The sequence below is a fragment of the Epinephelus lanceolatus genome, chromosome 14 (genome assembly GCF_041903045.1).
Source record: "Epinephelus lanceolatus isolate andai-2023 chromosome 14, ASM4190304v1, whole genome shotgun sequence".
NCBI lineage: Eukaryota > Metazoa > Chordata > Actinopteri > Perciformes > Serranidae > Epinephelus > Epinephelus lanceolatus.
In genome coordinates, this window is record NC_135747.1 from 20553596 (window position 1) to 20575305 (window position 21710).

Here is a 21710-nt window from a genome sequence, read left to right on the forward strand (position 1 = left end):
CCATTTTGCATGGGCCTGTCATCATGTCATATCCTCTCTTTTTTCCTCATCATACCTCCAACGTATTTTAAACTGCTGCCCTTGTCACTCACTGAGCATGTTCAGTGCCCAGCCTGCAGCTTGACCTTTTACTCTGGGCATCCTCAACTCTCCATGTCTGATAATTGGTTTTATAGATTCTTTTTTTTTTCCCTGTGGTTTTAACAAGTAAAAAATATATACATCTTTAACAAAGTTGGCACCAGACATCTTGTTTCTCTACTGCCCTTCGCAGTGATTGACAGCACCACAAGTTTTGGGTCACTCAGGCCAGCAGCAGCCATCTGCTGTCGACACTGTGCAAGAAGAGGCCTTCCATTTTGTTTTTCAACTCCAGCAGCTTTATTATACACTAACTCTGTGTTCTGCCGCATTTTTTCTTCAGCTCAGTGAGTGGGAACGAGCCCTTCATCATGCATGCACACGCTACGGCAAGCTTTGAAAAAATTTGCGCTAAAACATGAAACCCCTGGAACACTAACATTTCAAATGACAAGGCCAAGTTTGCGGACTGAATATTGTCAGGGTTTACAGATCCAATAATTTGAGCTGCAAAGACAACTCCACTGCCAGGACCTGTCGTACGGCCCATTTTGTCTTGTTGAATGTGTCCATTTCCATGTGTGGTTGCAACATGTTTGTTATCTTGAAACATCATTCAGATCCCTTTGACATGACTGAAGATCAGCTCATTCCCTGGCTTTATGGTCGGCGTTTGTCTGAGTGCCACCCCGGCTTCTTCCCATTATCTTTCATTTAACTCAGTGCAGCTATAGTGCAAGAAATCTCAACACTGTTTCATTAGATAGAAATCTGCCACCCAGTTAAGTGAGAACTGTGATTATTTTAAAGATCGTTCACTTAGTATTTGTTACTGGACATTCTGTTGCAGAAAAAAATCTACCTAACACATGTCCTTTAGTTTGGGGCTGCGTTGCAGTAATATTGGAAAATTACCACACTGGTGTCTTTGCATGTTTAATCCTGTTAATTACACTTTTTTATTAGAAGTACATTATTAATCCCTCTTGGGGTAATTCAATTGATTTTCCTCCCTTCCTGGAAGTCATTAGTTCCTTTTGATTTCACCTGACAGTGATAATAAATATAAAATTGAGCTAGCTACCAGTGTTGTAGTCAAGACCACCTAAACTGAGACAAAGTCATGACCAAGACCAGAGTGTATCGAGACAAAGACAAGACCAAGACCAGATCAGTGCTAGTCCCACACTACACAACATACTTAGGATAAAATGTGGAACATGTAAACCATAGGCACTCCTCAAACTGAACTGAAAGATTCACATAAAAAAAACACCCACAGAAAACAAATTAAAATTGCTTTACATTCACCTGTTTTATTGCCATATACCCTATACATGTGTACGTATAATCAGCTCTATCATCTTTGTTCAACACTTTCAACACCTGTTTTGCACAGGCAATTTAGTGAGATTCCTGTAGTTGTGGTCTTGACTGATCTTGAAGTAAAAACCTAAGTCCTCTTTGCCTCCTTGTCTGAGCGAGTAAAAATGTAATAGATCCCAAGACGAAACCGAGACTTTCAGAAGATCTCGAGTACTGCTAGCTACCTTAACCCTTTCAAACCTGGAGCAACGTCACTTTTCCTGTGCTGCTTTCAGACTCCTTACACAAGTATTTAAACCTTTGAACTGTGAGCAAATTGGTGTGATTTCTTTTTAACAACATGGGAAAAAAGGCAATGAGCAACTTCATAAATATGTCCCACAAATTGCAAAAAAAATTATTTGAAAAAAGAAAAGCTAGGGAAAAACTATACCTAGAATTATTATTATTATTATTATTATTATTATTATAACATATTTAAAATTATGCTACATAATTATTGTAATTTTTTAAGCACTTTGTTTCAGGTAATTTCCCTTTTTTTAAAAACTAATTTTCTTGTTTTTTATTTTCCTTTTTTTTTCTAATTTCTTGCAAATTTTCGGGGTCATTTCTTCTTTTGTTGCTCATTGTCGTCTTCCCATGTTTTTGCTTGCAATTTGCTTACTTTTCAAAGGGTTAATAGTGAATATTTCATTGCTTTATTTTTTGTTCTCCTGTTGAGAAAATGGACACTTTTAAAAAACTTTAACTACTGGTGTGTTAAAGGATGCTTTGATTTGGTTCATTCGTCTGCCCAACGCATTTTTAATGCCAGAAGTTACAAAGACAAACGCACACAGTCGATATGCGTCTTGTTTTTGATAATGTAGCCATGATCATAATTTTTTTTTTTTTTTTTTTTTTTTTCACATAAATCCTTTAACAAAGCAGCACACCTTGAGTTTTCAGGAATCTACTTCCTTACTTGTGGACAATGTTTGCCTATATGTACAGTACAGGCCAAAAGTTTGGACACACCTTCTCATTCAATGCGTTTTCTTTATTTTCATGACTATTTACATTGTAGATTCTCACTGAAGGCATCAAAACTATGAATGAACACATGTGGAGTTATGTACTTAACAAAAAAAGGTGAAATAACTGAAAACATGTTTTATATTCTAGTTTCTTCAAAATAGCCACTCTTTGCTCTGATTACTGCTTTGCACACTCTTGGCATTCTCTCCATGAGCTTCAAGAGGTAGTCACCTGAAATGGTTTTCCAACAGTCTTGAAGGAGTTCCCAGAGGTGTTTAGCACTTGTTGGCCCCTTTGCCTTCACTCTGCGGTCCAGCTCACCCCAAACCATCTCGATTGGGTTCAGGTCCGGTGACTGTGGAGGCCAGGTCATCTGCCGCAGCACTCCATCACTCTCCTTCTTGGTCAAATAGCCCTTACACAGCCTGGAGGTGTGTTTGGGGTCATTGTCCTGTTGAAAAATAAATGATCGTCCAACTAAACGCAAACCGGATGGGATGGCATGTCGCTGCAGGATGCTGTGGTAGCCATGCTGGTTCAGTGTGCCTTCAATTTTGAATAAATCCCCAACAGTGTCACCAGCAAAACACCCCCACACCATCACACCTCCTCCTCCATGCTTCACAGTGGGAACCAGGCATGTGGAATCCATCCGTTCACCTTTTCTGCGTCTCACAAAGACACGGCGGTTGGAACCAAAGATCTCAAATTTGGACTCATCAGACCAAAGCACAGATTTCCACTGGTCTAATGTCCATTCCTTGTGTTTCTTGGCCCAAACAAATCTCTTCTGCTTGTTGCCTCTCCTTAGCAGTGGTTTCCTAGCAGCTATTTGACCATGAAGGCCTGATTCGCGCAGTCTCCTCTTAACAGTTGTTCTAGAGATGGGTCTGCTGCTAGAACTCTGTGTGGCATTCATCTGGTCTCTGATCTGAGCTGCTGTTAACTTGCGATTTCTGAGGCTGGTGACTCGGATGAACTTATCCTCAGAAGCAGAGGTGACTCTTGGTCTTCCTTTCCTGGGTCGGTCCTCATGTGTGCCAGTTTCGTTGTAGCGCTTGATGGTTTTTGCGACTCCACTTGGGGACACATTTAAAGTTTTTGCAATTTTCTGGACTGACAGACCTTCATTTCTTAAAGTAATGATGGCCACTCATTTTTCTTTAGTTAGCTGATTGGTTCTTGCCATAATATGAATTTTAACAGTTGTCCAATAGGGCTGTCGGCTGTGTATTAACCTGACTTCTGCACAACACAACTGATGGTCCCAACCCCATTAATAAAGCAAGAAATTCCACTAATTAACCCTGATAAGGCACACCTGTGAAGTGGAAACCATTTCAGGTGACTACCTCTTGAAGCTCATGGAGAGAATGCCAAGAGTGTGCAAAGCAGTAATCAGAGCAAAGGGTGGCTATTTTGAAGAAACTAGAATATAAAACATGTTTTCAGTTATTTCACCTTTTTTTGTTAAGTACATAACTCCACATGTGTTCATTCATAGTTTTGATGCCTTCAGTGAGAATCTACAATGTAAATAGTCATGAAAATAAAGAAAATGCATTGAATGAGAAGGTGTGTCCAAACTTTTGGCCTGTACTGTACATCAAGAGCACCTTCTTTTTGTTACATCGCTGTTAGATCCAAGTAGCACCTCTTTTTTTTTTTTTTTTTTAAATCATTACAAAACTCACATTATCCCTGTCACATAGTCCATATATATGCATTCAGGATCTGAGACTCATGTTTACAATGATTCCTGACAGGTATTTTGTACCTCAGAGTATCCCTGAATGCAAGGTAGATCAAGGTAGAGTTTGTAAAATGGTCCACAGCTGCATTAGCACATAACGATATAACATTACATTAAAAATTAAGGCAGAGACATGTTTACTGTAGTGAGTGATCTGTCTGAGAAACATTTCAGGCTCTGCAGACTGAATTTAGCAGCGCACTGAAGTGACTGGAAACCAATAGCGAGCATATAAACGTGCACATTGTAATCAAAAGGCTTAAACATGCAAAAACACTGTATAATCCTTTAATTGCAAAGCTCTGAAGAAGTTTTAGCTCTTCATCTGGGATTGGGTTGACTTGTAATGGCTTGCAGACTGGCCCATTTAGCCCCGTGGGCTGTCAGCTCTAACTGGAATGCTATTGATCTGATGAGGTGTACGGACTCGCCTCAGTGCTCTCCACAGATGGGCAGGCTCGTCTCAGCCGGCCAACCATCTGACCGCTGTGCCAGCGCTACAGGAGAAAGGAGGGATGGGGGCAGGAGAGCATGTGTCTTCTCCTCATGTTATGTGCATGTCAATCCAGACCTATTCTTCTCGGTTTCTCCATTTCTTTTCTGGTGCTGCCTGCGGTTCCCTACTGTACAATTTTGCTTGTCCCAACGATGCATGACGGAGACAGACGGCTGATCCTCTGTCTCCTCTGTTTAACAGGCTTTACCCTGCATACTGTATGTCAGTAACATGCTTTGTTTTCTAACTCAATTTATCGTCTTTTTCCTTTTCAGCTTTCAAACGATGATAGATGGATTATTATTTTGTTGTTTTGATGTCTTAATGTCAGTGTTGTTAGAATTACATCTAAATATCACCAGATATCACTTGTCTAATATATATTAAATCTGCATCACTTGCTAGACGAGCTCTGCTCACTTGTCCAGCAGGTTATTGAGCTCATACTTTTTCTAAACAATCAGCTAGTCAGAGTTAAGTTGATCTAAATTGCATCAGATGATCAAAGCTCAAGGTCATTGTGTACCGTATTGAGTTGTACCTCTGTTTGGTGCATAATGAGTGAGCTAATGAAGCAGCATGGTCTGATGAGTGCGAGTGTTCGAGCTGGCCTGCTGCTAGAAGGCTATTAATTTAGTCTGCTGATTTAGTCTGCATTATTTGTAAACACTTTAAACATTTTTAGTCTTATTGCTCAGATTAATCAGTTTGTCACAGGCCTTTTCACATCACTCTTAATGAGAACCAGCACTTTTTGCTACATTACTATTAACGGAATAACTCAGCCACAAAATGACCTTTTGTATAATTTACTTACCCCGTGTTAACTTAAAATTTGCTTTGTTTTCTTTCCACGGTGTCTCCACGGTGAACGAAGAATCCAAAAACTGAGAATATTCTTGTTTGAATTTAAGTAAAAAGGGGGGGTGCCTCTAACAACAGCAAAACTATATATCAAAATATCAATTTACAAGCTTTAACACAAGTCTTGCAGTATAAACCAAGTCTCACTCATCTGGTTGTTTGCTCAGACCTTTCCAAATATATGCATTTTCACTAAAAGACCCTACAATTTAAAACACTTCCACATAAACTGTGTCACACGTGGACAAGTAGTGCGGGAGACGCGCTACTCCTATGCCGAAGTGTTTTGGGAAGTACTGAGCATATGATTAATGAGTCTTGGGTTATACTGCACGAGTTGTGTGAGAGTTTGTAAACGGATGTCTGGCATAGTTTTGCTGTTGTTGAATGCAGATGCCTATGACTCCAATTCATCAAAACTTTTCTCTGGTTCACCATGGAGGCATGCGAGAAAAATAAAGTTTTCTTTATGTAGTCAACGTAACACGGGGTGAGTAATTGGTATACAAATGGTCATTTTATTGTTGAAGTATTCCTTTAATAGTAGTTAGTTTAGCTTTGTTTGAGAACACTGTCAAAAAACTGAATATAAGCCACAGGACTTAAAGCACTAGGGTTGAAATTTTGTTCGCAGTCAGATTTTACTTAAAGTTGTCAACATAATTTCAGTGGTCATCTTATGTTACTCACTTTTCTGTTTGTCTATCACGCCTTCTTTCTGTCTATGTCCGTGCATGTTCTTGTTCAGATGCTGATGGTATGAGCGGCGGGGAAGATTCCTTCAACGTCAACGACCCGGACGAGGGTTTCTCCTCCGGGGCCTCCAACAGCAGCCAGCCAAGCGGCACCAAGGCAGGCGGTAGCGTGGGGCAGAGGGGCGGCAGCCTGAACAGCAGCAGCAGCAGCATCAAGAAAGCCATCACAGCCCGGCTGTCTCGAGACAAGGAGAAGGAGCGGGAGAAGGAGAGGGAGAGGGAGGCGGAAAAACATGCAGATTTGTCAGCAGATCACCAGGCTGCTGTGAGGAGGCACCACGCGAGGCAGCAGTCGCCTCCAGCCAGCATCAACTTGGATGCCATCCAGCTGAGCCCCATAAAGAAGCACCTGAGCTTCCCGGCAGGGCCCACATTGGTGCGGACTGGCAGCACCTCCTCCAGCAAGTCCTTTGACTGCATGAATTTCAACCTGAACGGAGGCGATGATGAGCAAGAGGAGGCGGTGGGGGGCTCTGACAAGGAAGGAGGGCTTCCTGTAGGCGGCTCCCACCGCCACTCCACGATCAGCCTGCAGGAGGAGCACCTCATCAGGCCAGAGGACGCCCAAGACCTCCTGTCTCCTGGAGCTCCTCTCACCAAGCAGTCCCGCTCCCCCAGTTTCAACATGCAGATCATATCACAGGTCTAACATGCAGTGCAGGGCATAATACACATACATACACACACACACACACACACACACACACACACACATACATAAAATACCTGTTCATAGCACTCATCCTCATGCAGTTTTTCTCTGCAACTCTTTAACCCTACTACAACAACTTCTGTCTACCTATCTGTGTTGGTGTGTGTGTGTGTGTGTGTGTATGTGTGTATGTGTGTGTGTGCTCAAGAGTTGTGTCTCCACCCTTTTAACATCCATTACAATCGTGACCTGAAGTCGTCGCCGGTGGATTTAGCGTTACTGAAAATGCAACAAGAGAAAAGTAGTAAATGATGACGGCCCACTGCTGTAACTACAGTCCAGCATGTCACTGCATCCTCCCGTCAGACCGAGCTGAGCATTCCACACACAAACTCTCCTCAGAAAAGGAGGAAGTGTCGAGAGAAAACTACGGATGCCACGCTAGCTGCAGGAGACATGTATGACATTTCAGATTTTTTTTTTTTTTTTTTTTTTTTTTTTTTTGAGTTCCTGACTGAATCAGTCAAAAAAATAAATCAGCAATAACACTTACCGTCGCTCATGTGGAGAAGAGTGGGGATTATTGCTCTTTCTCTTCATTCCTTCCCTTTCATTCCCGGGCTCACGTGCAATCGTTCTTGCTGATTATCTTCCTTGTTAATTAGGCATAAATGGTTTTATGAATAAAATTTCTTTAATGTTTTTTTTTGTTTGTTTTAAATCACAATCCAAAGAAGGTAGCATTTCTTTTTCGTCACTTGTCTGACAGTGATTTGGCAGAAATCAGTCAGACCAAAGTGATGCTCTAGTTTTCAGCCCACAATCTTCCTTTTATTCGAATCTTCTCATTTGATCTGTAAAATCAGACTTTTAAGATTGTTGTCAAACCAAACTGGAATGTGGTTTTTCTTGCCCCGAGCTTTTAACTGGACAAATCTGACGAAATCACTACTGTGCAGCTTCATCTTGTTACTTGATTTAAAACCTTGAAGCTGAATCTTGCTGAAGAACTGGATGAAAACATTGTAGACATGCAGGTTTGTGTCTGAAGCTAAAAGGCAATGACTGTATTTTATATTAGATTGTTATTATGGTTTCAACCATTGAATGGGTTCTTCCATCTGAAGGTGTGTTTGTCAGGCTCTGGCTAGTGTGCAGTGTCGTGCCTGAGCCGGTGGTGTACTGCCCTCTGGAGGCTCCTAGTAGTCACTGCGCATCAGCCGTCACCATGGCAATTGTCTTGCATTTTGTGCTCTGATTGGATGCTCATGAAACATTTTGTTCTACCTCATTGTGTGTTCACCCTGCCACCCAGACACCTGTCTCCCAGTCAGATGCAGGATTTAGAGACCCCATTAGGTTTGAAACTGGAGTGCTTGACCATTTTGGGGGATATATAGTGGGGGGGGGCAAACTGGTTTCACACTGCAACTGTAATGACACTGTAAAATCTGTTCATGTGAGGAGCTGTGACTGAGTATCTCAGCCTTGCATTTCAGTTCAATCACACCATGCACAAAACCTAGCTGCAAAACTAGAACACGACTGTCTTCAGGTTTCTCTGTCATGTATCAAACAACCATGTCGGGATTAACCTGATTATTTCAACTCCCTACAAATGTCCTGCTTATCTTTATTTTTTTTTTTTATGTAATGATTTTTGAAGTGCAATTTTTTTATCCTCATGTGCATGGAGTTGGATCTTCTCTGCTGTTAAATGCCTGCATCTGCGCACAGTGCTAGCTAGCCTTCTGTAGTGCTCCCCGCCCAGGCTGAGTGATTTGAACATGGCGTGCTTGTCTGCATGTTTAGTGCCCTGCAAAGCACTGCTGTTTCAGATGCGTGAAACAGTCAGCGAGCCAAACCCAAGTCTCGTCCTTGTCTTTGCCAGATGTGCCAATACACATCCTCTCCTTAAGGAAGATATGTTTTGCTTTGGGTGTCTTAAGTTAAAATGCCTGTTTTTTTCTCTTCTGTGTTTACTGGTCTTATTTCAAAATTAAGGGACAACAAAAGGGATGTTTGGACATATGGCTCAACGTGCCCTTAGATGCAGCTTCACCTCCTTTTTTTTTGCCATGAATTTTCTTTTCACTCATCACAGGTGTGAACTGTACTCTGACAGTCATCACTATTTGCTGTTCACATGTAAAAGCAGTATATTATGCGTCTGTGTACCGTGGATTGTCAGCTGTTGTATTGCATTTCCCACGTCTTGCTCACGTGCTTGTGTAGAATGAGGATGAATGATTAATGTATATAAAAGTCAGTTCAGTCTGCAGTGAAAAATCCCCCACACACTCATGCTCCCACTGTGCTGGAAAAAAACCCTTCACAGCTGCTGCTGCTGCTCCTGGTCCTGAGTGAGTCCTGTGTGCGCTTTAGCCTTAAAACATTTCAGGCCAAAAAGCCTCCATCGTCGGCTCTTCGGCCTCACGTGCTCCTCCTCCTCCTGGACTGTGAAAGAAGAAGAAGAGAGGAGTGCAGCTACAGTTCACACTCTCACCTGGTCTGTCTGCTGTCATCCCTGTGCTGTGTGGCTCACGACGAGCTGTTTCCCATTTGCTGTATTTTGCCGTGAGTTGAGTGGCACCTTTTTTGCTGTTTTAAAAACTGGTGACGTGTTCATGTCATTAATACGAGTGCCCCTGACCAAGGATACCAGCAGCCATGTTGGTACTGTATGTTGACTTAGAGTAACGGATAGAGAAATACCCCTCGGTGTCTGGTGTTATTTGCATGTGACCAGGGCGGGAAATGAACACCAGGTGGACTGTGGCTGAAAATTTTATCTACTTTTCATTTTTGATCGAATAATAAGCTCAGAAATCCTCATGAGGTCCACTGACATTTAAAAAAAAAAGTCTAGTTTTGGTGGTTTAAAATAGGGTTCAATTTGTTCTTGTCAGCCACTGTCACTGGTGGATAAAATTAATTTCCTGCCCTGCATGTGATAACTGTGGGCTTTTGTTTTCATACAGTATAATGCACTTTAATCCATCCACCTCTCTCCTCAAGATAGTTATTGAAATGATATATATAGATGTGCAAACGTGTATACACTCAATGCAGGGTTTTAGTCTCTTTAAAGTAGTACTTCTATGTGATGTCACATCCAACACAATGCTATTTTTGTTAAAGTCTAAGGGTACAGTTATTTATTTATTTTTTTTTCTTTTCAAAACCAAAAAAAAAAATATATATATATATATATATATGTTACTTGGGTTCTGGAAGGTCTCAGGAGTTTATCAAAAAGCCACATTTTTAAAATGGCAGCACCAAAATTTCTGTTCTTGAAGTCAGAATTGATTCTATGCAACATTTTTTTCCCCTTTTTTGTTTTTCGTGTTACCGGCTTTCATCGATCCGTGTCGGGTGGGATGGGGCAGGTGCGTTTAAGCTGATTTTTAAGGTGCAAGTCCTCAACAGCGTCCCCCCCCCTCCTCCTCTTCATCCAGCGATTCTGTTTATACACCCTGTAGTGGTGCTACAGAGCGAAGGACCTCTCTCATGTGGGTGATATAAGAGGACCATCCATTTGTCATCCAACTGCCCTCACAGAGAGAAAGCCACACCGGGACTTTTGGTGCATGTCGAGCCCTTCTGTCAGTTTGCTGCTCTGTGGCTCAGAGACGTCAGCTGGTGTATGAAACATAAAGATTATCAACGATGAATCTAATCTAGATGCTTCGAGGGAAGCTGCTGGATGATGTGATAACACTGTACTATTGATGATGTATAAATGGAGAGAAAGACTTATTTTAAATCTTGTAAATAGACAAATGTACAAAGGTCAAAGCAAGATAAATATAAAAAACTAAAGATCAGTCTGAGATGTAGAGAGAAATTAATCTGTATATTGTTGAATAAATATTGTGCCGTAAGGGATACAGGAGTGTCTGTGTGCTCTGTATGTGGAAGTGCTTTGATATGATACTGCTCATAGTAACTCATCACCGTACAACTGCTCTCAGTTGATAAATGAATCCACAGTACAGTTTAGTTTTACTAAGATTATGTTTTACAAGGTGACAAATCAAAATCTAATGAGAGTGTATGGCAGCTGATGGTGCAATAAATGTTGATATATAATACTTTTTTATTTAATGTTATAACTTTCGCAAGCCAATCTGTTGGCTAGACCAATAAAATTAAAACATTTTTCCAGCACAATTATTGGTTCCAGTCTGGTTCCAGCTCCTCAAATATGTGGATTGCGTTCTTGGTTATTTAGATGGATAACAATAGTATTTCATAGACCAAACAAGCAGAAGAATAATCCACATATTAATTGAAAAACTCTACTAACTATAGTAATAATATTGGCATATTTGATGATAGAATAAGTGAGATCACAAAGCATGAAATTTATATTTGAACAGTTTAATGTAACACCAAAGGATTTGTAACTTAAGTTTATATAAATCACTTGTCTTTTGGTCGGACATTATCTTGGACAGGTGTTGCTACGCTTTCAATCAAAGACATTTAAGTTTCAGTTTAGTTTATTTAACAAAGGACAGCGCAAATTAATAAATACACATGGTATAAAAATGCCAGAATCAGCCAAGTGGCTATTTTATCTGTAGTCCCTTGGCCAAGACAAGACTACCTAAAACATAAAAAACCAGGGCATACAGTTGAAAAGACTTATTTGAATTATTTCCTCTTATTTTAAGCTGTTACTGTTCGTCACACTCATTGCAGTGAGACATAAAACCTGTGATAAGTAGAAGCTAAATACAGAAATACAGCTGGTTCCAGGCTTGTGACTGTAGCTGTGATCAGTGGTGATGTGCTGACATCTACTGGTGGTGTCTCAGAACAACAGTCAATATACAGGTGAACAGCTGAACCCGGAAATGACGTAAGAGACTTATCTTTACTTCTTTAAATGCGGTCTATGTTGTCTATGTTATATTCATAATTATGATAATACCCAGAAAAATGCCTATTTAAATAGTATCTTTTAAGATGCATTGACTTGAGCCAAAAACCTGAAAGCTGCACATTAAACAAACTGCAGGTGACTTCCTGCTCTGCACCTCTGACCCCCACAGCCTGACCCCTTTAACTAGTTACACATAACACAGCTTTTACAGCAGGGACTTCACTTAGAGAGTCAAAGACTGACAGGATTGTTTGGCTCTAAAGTAACATAGTTTTACTCTGAACCAGCAGCCTGTTACTAAGATATTATTTCCCAGAGGACAGTGTATAAAGAAGGTGACCCTGGGACACTACTTTTTAAAGACACTTGAACTCCACAGGGTAAAAAAATGAAACTTAAATCTCAATTTCCAAACCAGCATGGACGAGGTGCAAGCATATTTAAATATCTTACGAATAAATTTCAACTGAGTCAACTCCATCTGCTGATGAAGATCGTGTGATATAACTGAAAGCACAAGAGCTGCTACTAAATGGACATCGTGGTGAGATTGTTTTGTTGCTATTGTTTGTTTATTTAGTTAGTCAGTTAGTTAGTTTCTGAAATTCAAGAATGAACTGTCAATCTCCACAGAAAATGTTAACCTTGTTCACTGTGTTAGCTTAGCTTGTTAGCATGCTAACAGTAGCTCACTGCACTTAACAAAAGCGACCTTGATAACTAAGATTTTGTGAACAGCTAAAAAACCTTTTATAGGGTTGGGTAATAACCTGTATCAATATATTATATTGATATCGTGATATGAGTAGATATTGTCTTAGATTTTGGATATCTTAACATCAGAAGTGTTGTTTTTTCCTGGTTTTAAACGTTGTATTATAGTAAGGGACTCTACTTATGAAAAAAGGAGTGTGGCTGGGATGTGACTTCCTTTTTTTAAACTTCCCCAAAGCTACAATTATTTTTCCTTTAGCTTCCCTGAGTGACTTGGGGGAAAATGCATGACCCTCTCTCCACCATGTTACATCTTTAAAGCTTACCCTTTGATGTTTGAAAGTTAAAAGTTGAAGATGTATTATCATACACCGTTACAACTCTAAAGAATGAAGTTGTTAAATGACAATAGCTGCTGGAAATGTGAAACTGAAATGGGAACTTTCCTGCACTGTATACGGGAATGTAGTTTGGTCGCACCACTCTGGCTTAGAGTATTAGAAATATTAAGTTATTGGTTTGATTCAGAAATCCCTTTAAGTCCAAAGTTGTGTTTACTGGGGGATCGGCCACAACCTATTAATATTGTGTGTCTAATAACTGACTGTCAAGTTATTCTAAGACACTGGAAGACAAAGAAAGGCCCCCAATTGAAAGAATGGGTTAATTCGATGGTGGAACTAGCATCTCATGAATGTATGCTCAGTAGAAGTATCTCCTTGGGACCGGTTATGGACTCATATCAAAATGGAAGATAAGCTGACATAATTATGAATTTGCTCTGTGATGACTCTGTAGAGTGATGTATGAGAACATATGTGTGACATATTTTTGTTTGTTAGTTTGTTTTCTTCTCTTTCCTTCAAGACTTATTTGTTAATTTTCTTATGTACTTGAGTCCACCTCCATATTATGAAAATCATGTGCCTTGTACTCTTTTTTTTAAATTGAAAAAAAACTTGTTTTTTCAGTGTTGTTGTGCAGGCTGGTTAGTTTGTGCAAACGTTTATTTTTGGATAACTTTTAAATGAGACATACTGTAGAATCAGGTGATTTTGGTGAACTATCAGACTTTTAAGCTCAAATTTGGTCATGTTTTTTGTCTGATGAAACCAGGGTTTTTTTCCATATAATGTGTTCAAGAACCGTCGGAATTTTGAAAATTGAATAATAAGTTATGTTTTTACAGTTTTTGGCTGTGATAAATGATCTAATTTTGGAGATTTTTTTTTTTTTTTAAGAAAACATGCCCGCTGGTTTGGAGGGCAAGTTTTCTTTCAAAATCACTGCTAAAATAAATATAAAATACAACCATTTAAATGTGTATGCCCCTCCCCTGAGCCAAAATAGAAAACATAACTTCCTCCCCAGTGCTTAAAAAATAATTTGACATGCCTCCCTCTTTTTGCAGCAGTAGTTATCACACCTACTAACTTTATTTAATGACAAAAACAGATTTCCTGGACACTCGATGCTCTTTGTGCTGTATAAATAGTGCTGTGTACCAGATAAATACCTGGACTGTGCCTGATAGTTGTACTGAATGACAACCATAAACACAAGTATATAATAGCTGCTAAGAGCCAATCAAAGCTCCGTTGAGTAACAAGATCCCTAGTTGAATACTCTGGAGGTGTCACCTGGCAACACGCCTGGCAAAGGACATGAAACATAGCTCTTCACACGCATAAAAGTGTGTGTTTTGTCAAGTTAGACACGAGAAGCGACTTCATGTTGTTGCAGTGGATCATCCAAGTGAAAGGCAGATCTGAAGGCAGCAAAAAAGGTAATGTTAACTATGATAAATGATACTATGAGTGTTTTTTTTTTACTAATGTTTGCAAAATGAGAGATGAAAACACTGGCTGAGATGTGTAAAGGTACATGTGTGAAATCAAACTGTGTTAATCTCACAATTTTAAATCACAATCCAAGTTTGTTGGTAATGTGAGGCCTGAGTGGACAGCAGATGACCTCGATGGTAGGAGGTTATTATTGTTTTGAGAGGGTGGAGCAATCAGTGCAATAAAACAAGGCAGTTACACTCTCTCTGACCAGTTGAGATCACAAAGGATTTACTGCCACAGCAGGATCTGATGACTGAATCAACGGGTTAGTGTGGATTTTTAATATGTGGTATTGTGGGCACAGATCTAATTGAAAATCCATTTGCTGAAGTTGGAGCCTCAGTAGAGGAAGTGGAGCTAATGCAGAGCAGGTCACATGTCAGCAATATAAAGGCATATGTCAGAATACTAAAGGCTCTGCAGGCTTTATAAAAGAGGAGTCTATAACTGACAAGATGCACTCTCTGCCTTTTGTCTCTTCAGACTTCCTCCACATGAAGCACTTCTTCCAAGCGAAAGATTTTAACTAGACAATTTTTTTTTTTACTTCTTCAGAAATGCTGCCTAAGTTAGAGAGTAAGATTCACCCAGAGCAAATCGAGCAGGTGCGGCAGCACAAACTTGAGCTATGTCGGGTGGTTACTCGTTTTAAAAAGGTGAGTGTTTGCTTGTCAGTGTGATACTAACTACTAATGCGTCATATTTTATACACTGGTAATATGTTTTCCATGCAAAATCTTAATCTAAAAAAGGTTACCATAGCAGTTAAATAAATGTAATGGAGTGAAGTACGATACAATGGAAAGGCTCATGTAAAATACTAAAAAAAAAGTAAGACTACAGGACTTCCTGAAATGTACTTAGTTACTTTCCAACATTGAATTTAGGACAGAATTTGTGAAAAACCCTTGCTTGCAAGTTCAACTAATTGTTTTGATTTTATGTGATCTTTCATCACCATCTAGCTTTTTGTTAATGATGGATAGATTATACAAGTATTCCTGTTTTAGGATTAAAATGGCATGAAATGAATCCACTCTCAGTAGCACAGTTATTTATCGATCCAGAGCTGGCGCCCAGATACCGTCTGTCCCGTAGCTGGAAGCTTTAGTCCGGTTTCAGCAGTCCGCTCAGCCTCAGCTTGCCTCTGACATCACCGATGCAGTGCTGAGTGTGAGCCAGCACCCACAGCACTGACTGCAGAGCCTCCACTCACACACTGTCAGTCAGCTCGCAGCCTGAGGCAGGTCTGTGCACCATTAGCCCCCCCATGTTGCATCCAGGATGACTGAGGTGGAGTCACGGCTGGTTCATAGTCTGGCGATCAGTGCAGCCAAACCCTCTCAGCACCTTTCTCTCTCCCCTTCCTTCCAGCGCTGCGCCTTCGCCTACTGGACCAAGGAGAACATCAACAAGAGGGAATGCTGCTTCTATGAAAAAGGTGTCAGGTAGGGGAAGCTACTGTGTGCTGTGTTAGGGATGTAAGTCTCTGAAGTGACCTTGTAGTTTGCTGCTGCTGCTGCTGCATAGTAATGCTGTAGCATCTGTTGTGTTTATGTGAGAGGAGGCATCACCCTCAGTAGCTCTGAGGGCAGCTGTGTTAATGTTATGTCACTTCCCTCAAACTGTCTGTCTTCATGGAAACATTGTGAGCACTGTTGTTGTTTCTCCACCAGAGAGGATGCATGTAAGTGTGGCTACTCAAAGACAGAACATGTGGATGAAGCCATCAAGCCCGAGGACTTCACAGGCGAGTCGTGGGACAGACACAGACATATCCGCGAAGTGCCCACTGATGCTTTTGGAGACATCAGCTTTGGTGGTTTGGGACAGAAGACTGGCAAGGTGAAACCATGCCTTACGTCCACTTTAACAACAACAATAACATGTGAATGTGTACCTGTGTGTCTTTATCCTCACCTTTACCTCCCTCTGTGGTTCACAGTATGTACGAGTGTCCACAGACACCAGCCCAGAAATCCTGTACCAGTTACTGACTGAGCAGTGGAAATTGTCCCCTCCCAACCTGCTGATCTCAGTGACCGGAGGGGCCAAGAACTTCTACCTGAAGGCTCGACTCAAGAACGTGTTCCACAGAGGTCTTATCAAAGTGGCCCAGACAACAGGTCAGCCTCAGATGATGATTAGCCAGAGCGTCTGTGGAAGCATGTGTTTTATAAGTACACGTGTAGTTGTAGTGTGTGGCCGTCTGTGAGTGGTAAAACATACTGTAAACGCCTCAAAGGTCCACTTCTTCTGCCTGAACTAGCACTTCCTCATTCACTGCTTACTAATGTTAATGACTGTGTCACATTTCATAATGCTTACAATTTAACTGGAATTGTGTTGTGTGTTGCGTTTGGTTACGTCAAAGTTCTCAGCTACACAGCTACTTACAGCCAGAGTAAAAAGTGAAAAACAAACTGTGGTTGGTAGCGCCACAAAGATGTAGCAAACAGATTAATTATTTACTAGGAAAATCATTTTGCCCAGAGTTGAGTTGGCAGGAGCTTTTATAAGCCACAGCCTGTTTGATTGATATCTGATAGTTGCTTGTCTGCTGACTGCCAAAACAGTACACTAGAAAGATGAGTGTATTCTGTACAGTAGTGAGTGGGGTCTGTGTCCATGTACTTCTGTGTACATTTGGTGGCAGAAGTTCTCTTCCCTTATGTGTGGTGGTGTATTTTTCTGCAGAGACTCTGCCCTCTGCCTGTATTTATTATGATTAGAGCCCGAGCACCACGCAGTGTGAGGACCCTATTGAAATCCAAGGGATTTTTCTTCTTCTTCTTCTTCTTCCTTCAAACCAATCACATTTTTGAGGGGCTTCCAGGGGTCATACTTTAATGAACTCCCCCTACAGATTTGATCCGATTGACTTCAAATTCCGTCTGTACCATCTGAAAACCTTGGAGATTAAAAGCTGCTTGAAGCTTGCGTTTTCGTCAAACCACGTGACCATGCTGAGGTGTCAAATGTCAAACTTCATATGTTTTATGAGGCTACAGATCCCAAGCCACCTACATGCACATTAGGTGCGCAACCGACTGGCAACAGGAAGTAAGATTTGTCAGACAGTTATCTTTTGATTTACCTGAAATTTGCATGGTGGGATATAAAATTGATTTACAGCAACATGACATAGGCTGTAAGTAGTATTTTCCAGCACCACATAGTGGACACAGAAAGTGGTACAAAATGTGAAGTAGGTCTTTCCAATGGCCACACTCCATGAAGGATATACCATCTCACTCCTGCATACACAGTCTGACTTTCATAAAAAGGAGAGTTACATCAGCCGGCATCCTTCCAGCACCTCTGAGTTGTGCGGCGGTGCAAGGGCCCATTCATTGTTGCTTGCAGCTTTGATTTGATTCTTGTTTTCTGTCTTTGCGACATTTATGGGTGTGAACCCCCACAGCTCTCAGATAAGGTCAGGGCTTTATAAATAGGTAGGGACCAGGTGCCACACTGTGAGCAGCAGGCATTCAAAAGACAAAGCGCTGTTAAAAAAAAAAAAAAAAGCAAATATAGAGGCAGAACGAGAGCGTATCTGGGGTCGACTTTTACTTTTACATTCGCTGGAGAGCATTTTTTTAGAAACAGTAACAGACAATCCTGCATACTATACCTTTAATGCTACAGGATGCAGTGATATTTAAGACAGTAGTGTGCTTTCAAATTTGTACACACAACATAATTCATGAGCCTTTTTTTTCCAAGGATGGTGTTGAAGAAATTGAATATGCCTGCACAGACTCCGACCTCAACCCAAATGATCACCTCTGAAATTAAACAGAACACTAACTGCGAGCTAGGTCTCATCATCTAACCCAATTAGAGGCTAAAGGGGAGCACATCCCTTCTGCTAGCTTCCAAAATATTGTGGAGATATTGTGCATATTAAAGGAGCAATTTTATATTTTGGGAAACACATCTATTCGCTTTCCTGCTGAAAGTTAGACAGAACATTGATACCACTCTTATATTTGTATTTAGGATATGAGACTACAGCCAGCAGTCAGTTAGCTTAGCATGGGGGAACAGTTAGCCTGGCTCTCTCTGAAAATAATAAAAGCTGCCAGCACCTCTACAGCTCACTGACTAACATGTTACAGAACATTTGTGTAATTCGTACAAAAATTAAAGTATAAGAAAAACAACTTTAGGTTTTATTTGGGGTTATGTATGTGGAATTACTCAACACTATGAGATTATCAAGCAACCAGCAGAGACTCCAGACTTCAGTAATCTATTCCTCTAATGTGCCTAGGTTTTCAATGGCATGTTTAACAATCACATATGTTTGGGTGTCCAAATATTTTGGGCCACATAGTATTGAGACATATTTTAAATATAGCTTACTTATTAACCCAAAATATGTGGACATTTGTTGTCTGTACAGTATGTAGTACTGAATTGGGACCCATGTTGTACACAGGTGCGTGGATCATCACCGGTGGTACGCACACTGGTGTGATGAAGCATGTAGGGCAGGCTGTGAGGGACTATGCCCTAAGCAGCTCTATGCAAGGCCAGATCGTGGCTATCGGTGTGGCAACATGGGGAATTATTCACAACAGGGACGCTTTGGTGCATCCAGAGGTACGTTAAACACATTCACACATCGTTTGTCTCTTTCTTTTGGTGAGATTCATCACCTGCATAACATACATCTTCCTCTGCCTTCCCGTCTCTCCTCCTCTTGTTTGGCTGCAGGGTTGTTTTCCAGCCCATTATTTAATGGACATAAAGGGTCAGGGCCGGCTCTCCTGCCTCGATAACAACCACACCCACTTCCTGCTGGTAGACGATGGGAGACATGGACACTATGGTGTGGAGATTGAACTGCGTAGCCAACTGGAAAAATGCATCTCCAGAAAGCGTCTTGGAAACAAAGGTTAAAAATAGCTAATGCAACGTTTACAAAAGCAGCCAGCTGTCACAGATAACATCTCAAATCTGATTTTTTTTTAATCAGTCCTCCTTTTGATATTGATTTTTTATTGTCTAACCTTCAGAGAGTGGTGTGACCATCCCTGTGGTGTGTGTGGTTTTGGATGGAGGGCCAGGCACTCTGAATGTGAGTCATCAGTTTTCTCTCTCTCTGTCTCTGTCTCTGTGTCTGTCTTGTCTGACTGTCTTGTGTTTCTCCTCTTAGACCATCTATAATGCCATGCTGAATGGTACACCATGTGTGATCTTGGAGGGCTCTGGGAGAATAGCAGATGTGATCGCACAGGTGGCAGGACTACCAGTGACCCGGGTCACCATCGCCCTCATCCACCAGTTAATGAAAAAGTTCTTTGGCCTAGAGTATGAAAAGTTCCCCGACCTCAGGATCATAGAATGGACCAAGAAGGTATTAAAACATACTGACTACTTCAGCAATTACAGTCTGATCACTACTGGGTTTTTTTCTTACAAACAAGAGTCTCTGCTTAACCTGGTCACAGCTGAGCTTTAAGCTAAATGCTCACATCAGAATGCTCACAGAAATGAAATTTTGATCCGATGCTGGTGACAGGGATTTAATCTTATTACAGCTCATCTCCTGGGGACTGTGAAAGTACAAATTTAATGGTAATCCATCCCATAGTTGTCAAGACATTTCACTTGGAACCAAAAATGTCAACCTCATGGTGGCACTAGAACAATGGCGCAAGGGTTTGGGGGGTTGGGGGATACGGCCACCCTGATACAGTCTCTGCCTGGCCCCCGCACTGCTCCCCTTGCAAAAATAATGTGATTTTAAACTTAAGAAGGCTTTATTTTGAAAATCACCAAAGTCAGTAGTTCCTAGGTCTGTATAAAATTTCATGGCAAGAGACTTCTCTTGGTGAACAATAAGAATAGAGCCCCAGAACCATGGCTAAAAAAATATACTATCTAAATTAAAAAGTGTTATTTATAGTCATTGTAAATATTTTTGAGAAATTTCAGTCTTGATATAGATCAGAGGCACAGAAACTGCCTTCCTGGGGGTTATTTACAATCTGGTAGTAGCTGATGATGGTGACTGCTCCATACTGTTATTACTGGACTATAGTGCTGCATTTGATTCTGTGGACCGTAACATCTTGCTTAATACCTTTAATGTGGCTCTGGTCTCATTCCAGTAATACCTCAATCATAGAATAGTTTATAATACCATCAGTGATGCTTCATCCTACACTTTTCATCTCAGTTGTGGTGTGCCACAAGGCTCAGTTCTAGATCCTCTAATGTTTCCTGTTCTTTTTCTCAATCAAAGATCATAAAAGAAAACTGAACCCACAAAATAACCATTTGTATATCACCATGTGTTATGTTGAATTCATGAAGAAAACTCACATGCCTCCAGACTGAATGTAGAATCATAAAAAGGCGAATATTCTTCAGTAATTGAAGTCAGCCATGGGTGAACCATTTAACAACAGCAAAACAATATCAAAACATCCATTTACAAACTCTCACACAACTTGTGCAGTATAATCCAAGTCTGATTTATCCAATTATATGCTCGGTCCTTCCCAAACACATGCACTTCACTAAAACCTTACTATATAAAACACTTCTGCCTTCAAGTAGTAAGCCCTAACGGTGCCTGAATACCCACATGCATATAAGCTCCACTTGGGCAAAGTTCAAATGCATGTGCATACTTAGCCTGCGACTGTTTGTACTGATGTGTTTTAAATCATAATGTTGAAACAAAAACGCATGTGTGTGGGACGTAGTAAGCATACAGCTGAACAAATAAGACTTGGATTATACTGGACAAGTTGTTAACAGGTATTTTGACATAGTTTTACTGTATGTAAAATGTGGTCAGCGTTTACTTCAGTTTATGAAGAATGTTTGCCTTCTTTGGATTCTCCTCTCACTGCAAAGTATTCCTTTAACAAATGAGACATGATGATATCATCATTGTCTCAGCCTCCCTTCTTTGACAACCTGATGATTTTAGAATTTCTTTCAAAATTTTACTGATTTCTTTCAAGGCTAAAGGTTGAGATCCAGGATACAACATTGAACTCTTGACACCTTGTGAACTTCTGGTCCTTTGGTAAGACTCTCTTGGCTCTTGATGAATCCAGGTTTGATGTGAAACCCTATGCATTGTGTCTGCTTTCTGTACCAGATTCAGGATATCATCAGGATGCCTCACTTACTGACAATATACAGAATAGGCGAGGACAATCACGGGGATGTGGATGTGGCTATTCTTCAAGCGCTTCTCAAAGGTAGGGCTAGTTTTCTGTTGGTTTTCACACAGATGCTCAGTACCAGACTGGACTGACTGTCGGCATCTGACACACCATC

The 21710-nt window shown here is 40.7% G+C and overlaps 2 protein-coding genes across 3 annotated transcripts in view; both read left to right on the forward strand.

The window, feature by feature from the left end:
* LOC117251410 (hyccin 2) overlaps positions 1–7086 on the forward strand; it is a 55084-nt gene extending 47998 nt beyond the window's left edge. For both annotated transcript variants that reach the window (XM_033617672.2, XM_033617673.2), the window contains one exon: positions 6289–7086. In XM_033617672.2, the coding sequence (XP_033473563.2) occupies positions 6289–6944 (656 nt within the window). In that variant the 3' untranslated portion in view covers positions 6945–7086. The remainder of the gene's footprint in view (positions 1–6288) is intronic.
* Positions 7087–13899: 6813 nt separating this feature from the next.
* The window catches only part of trpm2 (transient receptor potential cation channel, subfamily M, member 2), a 28001-nt gene continuing 20190 nt past the window's right edge, over positions 13900–21710 (forward strand). The window contains exons 1-10 of the mRNA XM_078174446.1: positions 13900–14341; positions 14958–15058; positions 15777–15850; positions 16079–16247; positions 16348–16528; positions 18847–19010; positions 19125–19305; positions 19427–19488; positions 19567–19767; positions 21529–21631. Coding sequence (XP_078030572.1) covers positions 14287–14341; positions 14958–15058; positions 15777–15850; positions 16079–16247; positions 16348–16528; positions 18847–19010; positions 19125–19305; positions 19427–19488; positions 19567–19767; positions 21529–21631 — 1291 coding nt within the window. The 5' untranslated portion in view covers positions 13900–14286. The remainder of the gene's footprint in view (positions 14342–14957; positions 15059–15776; positions 15851–16078; positions 16248–16347; positions 16529–18846; positions 19011–19124; positions 19306–19426; positions 19489–19566; positions 19768–21528; positions 21632–21710) is intronic.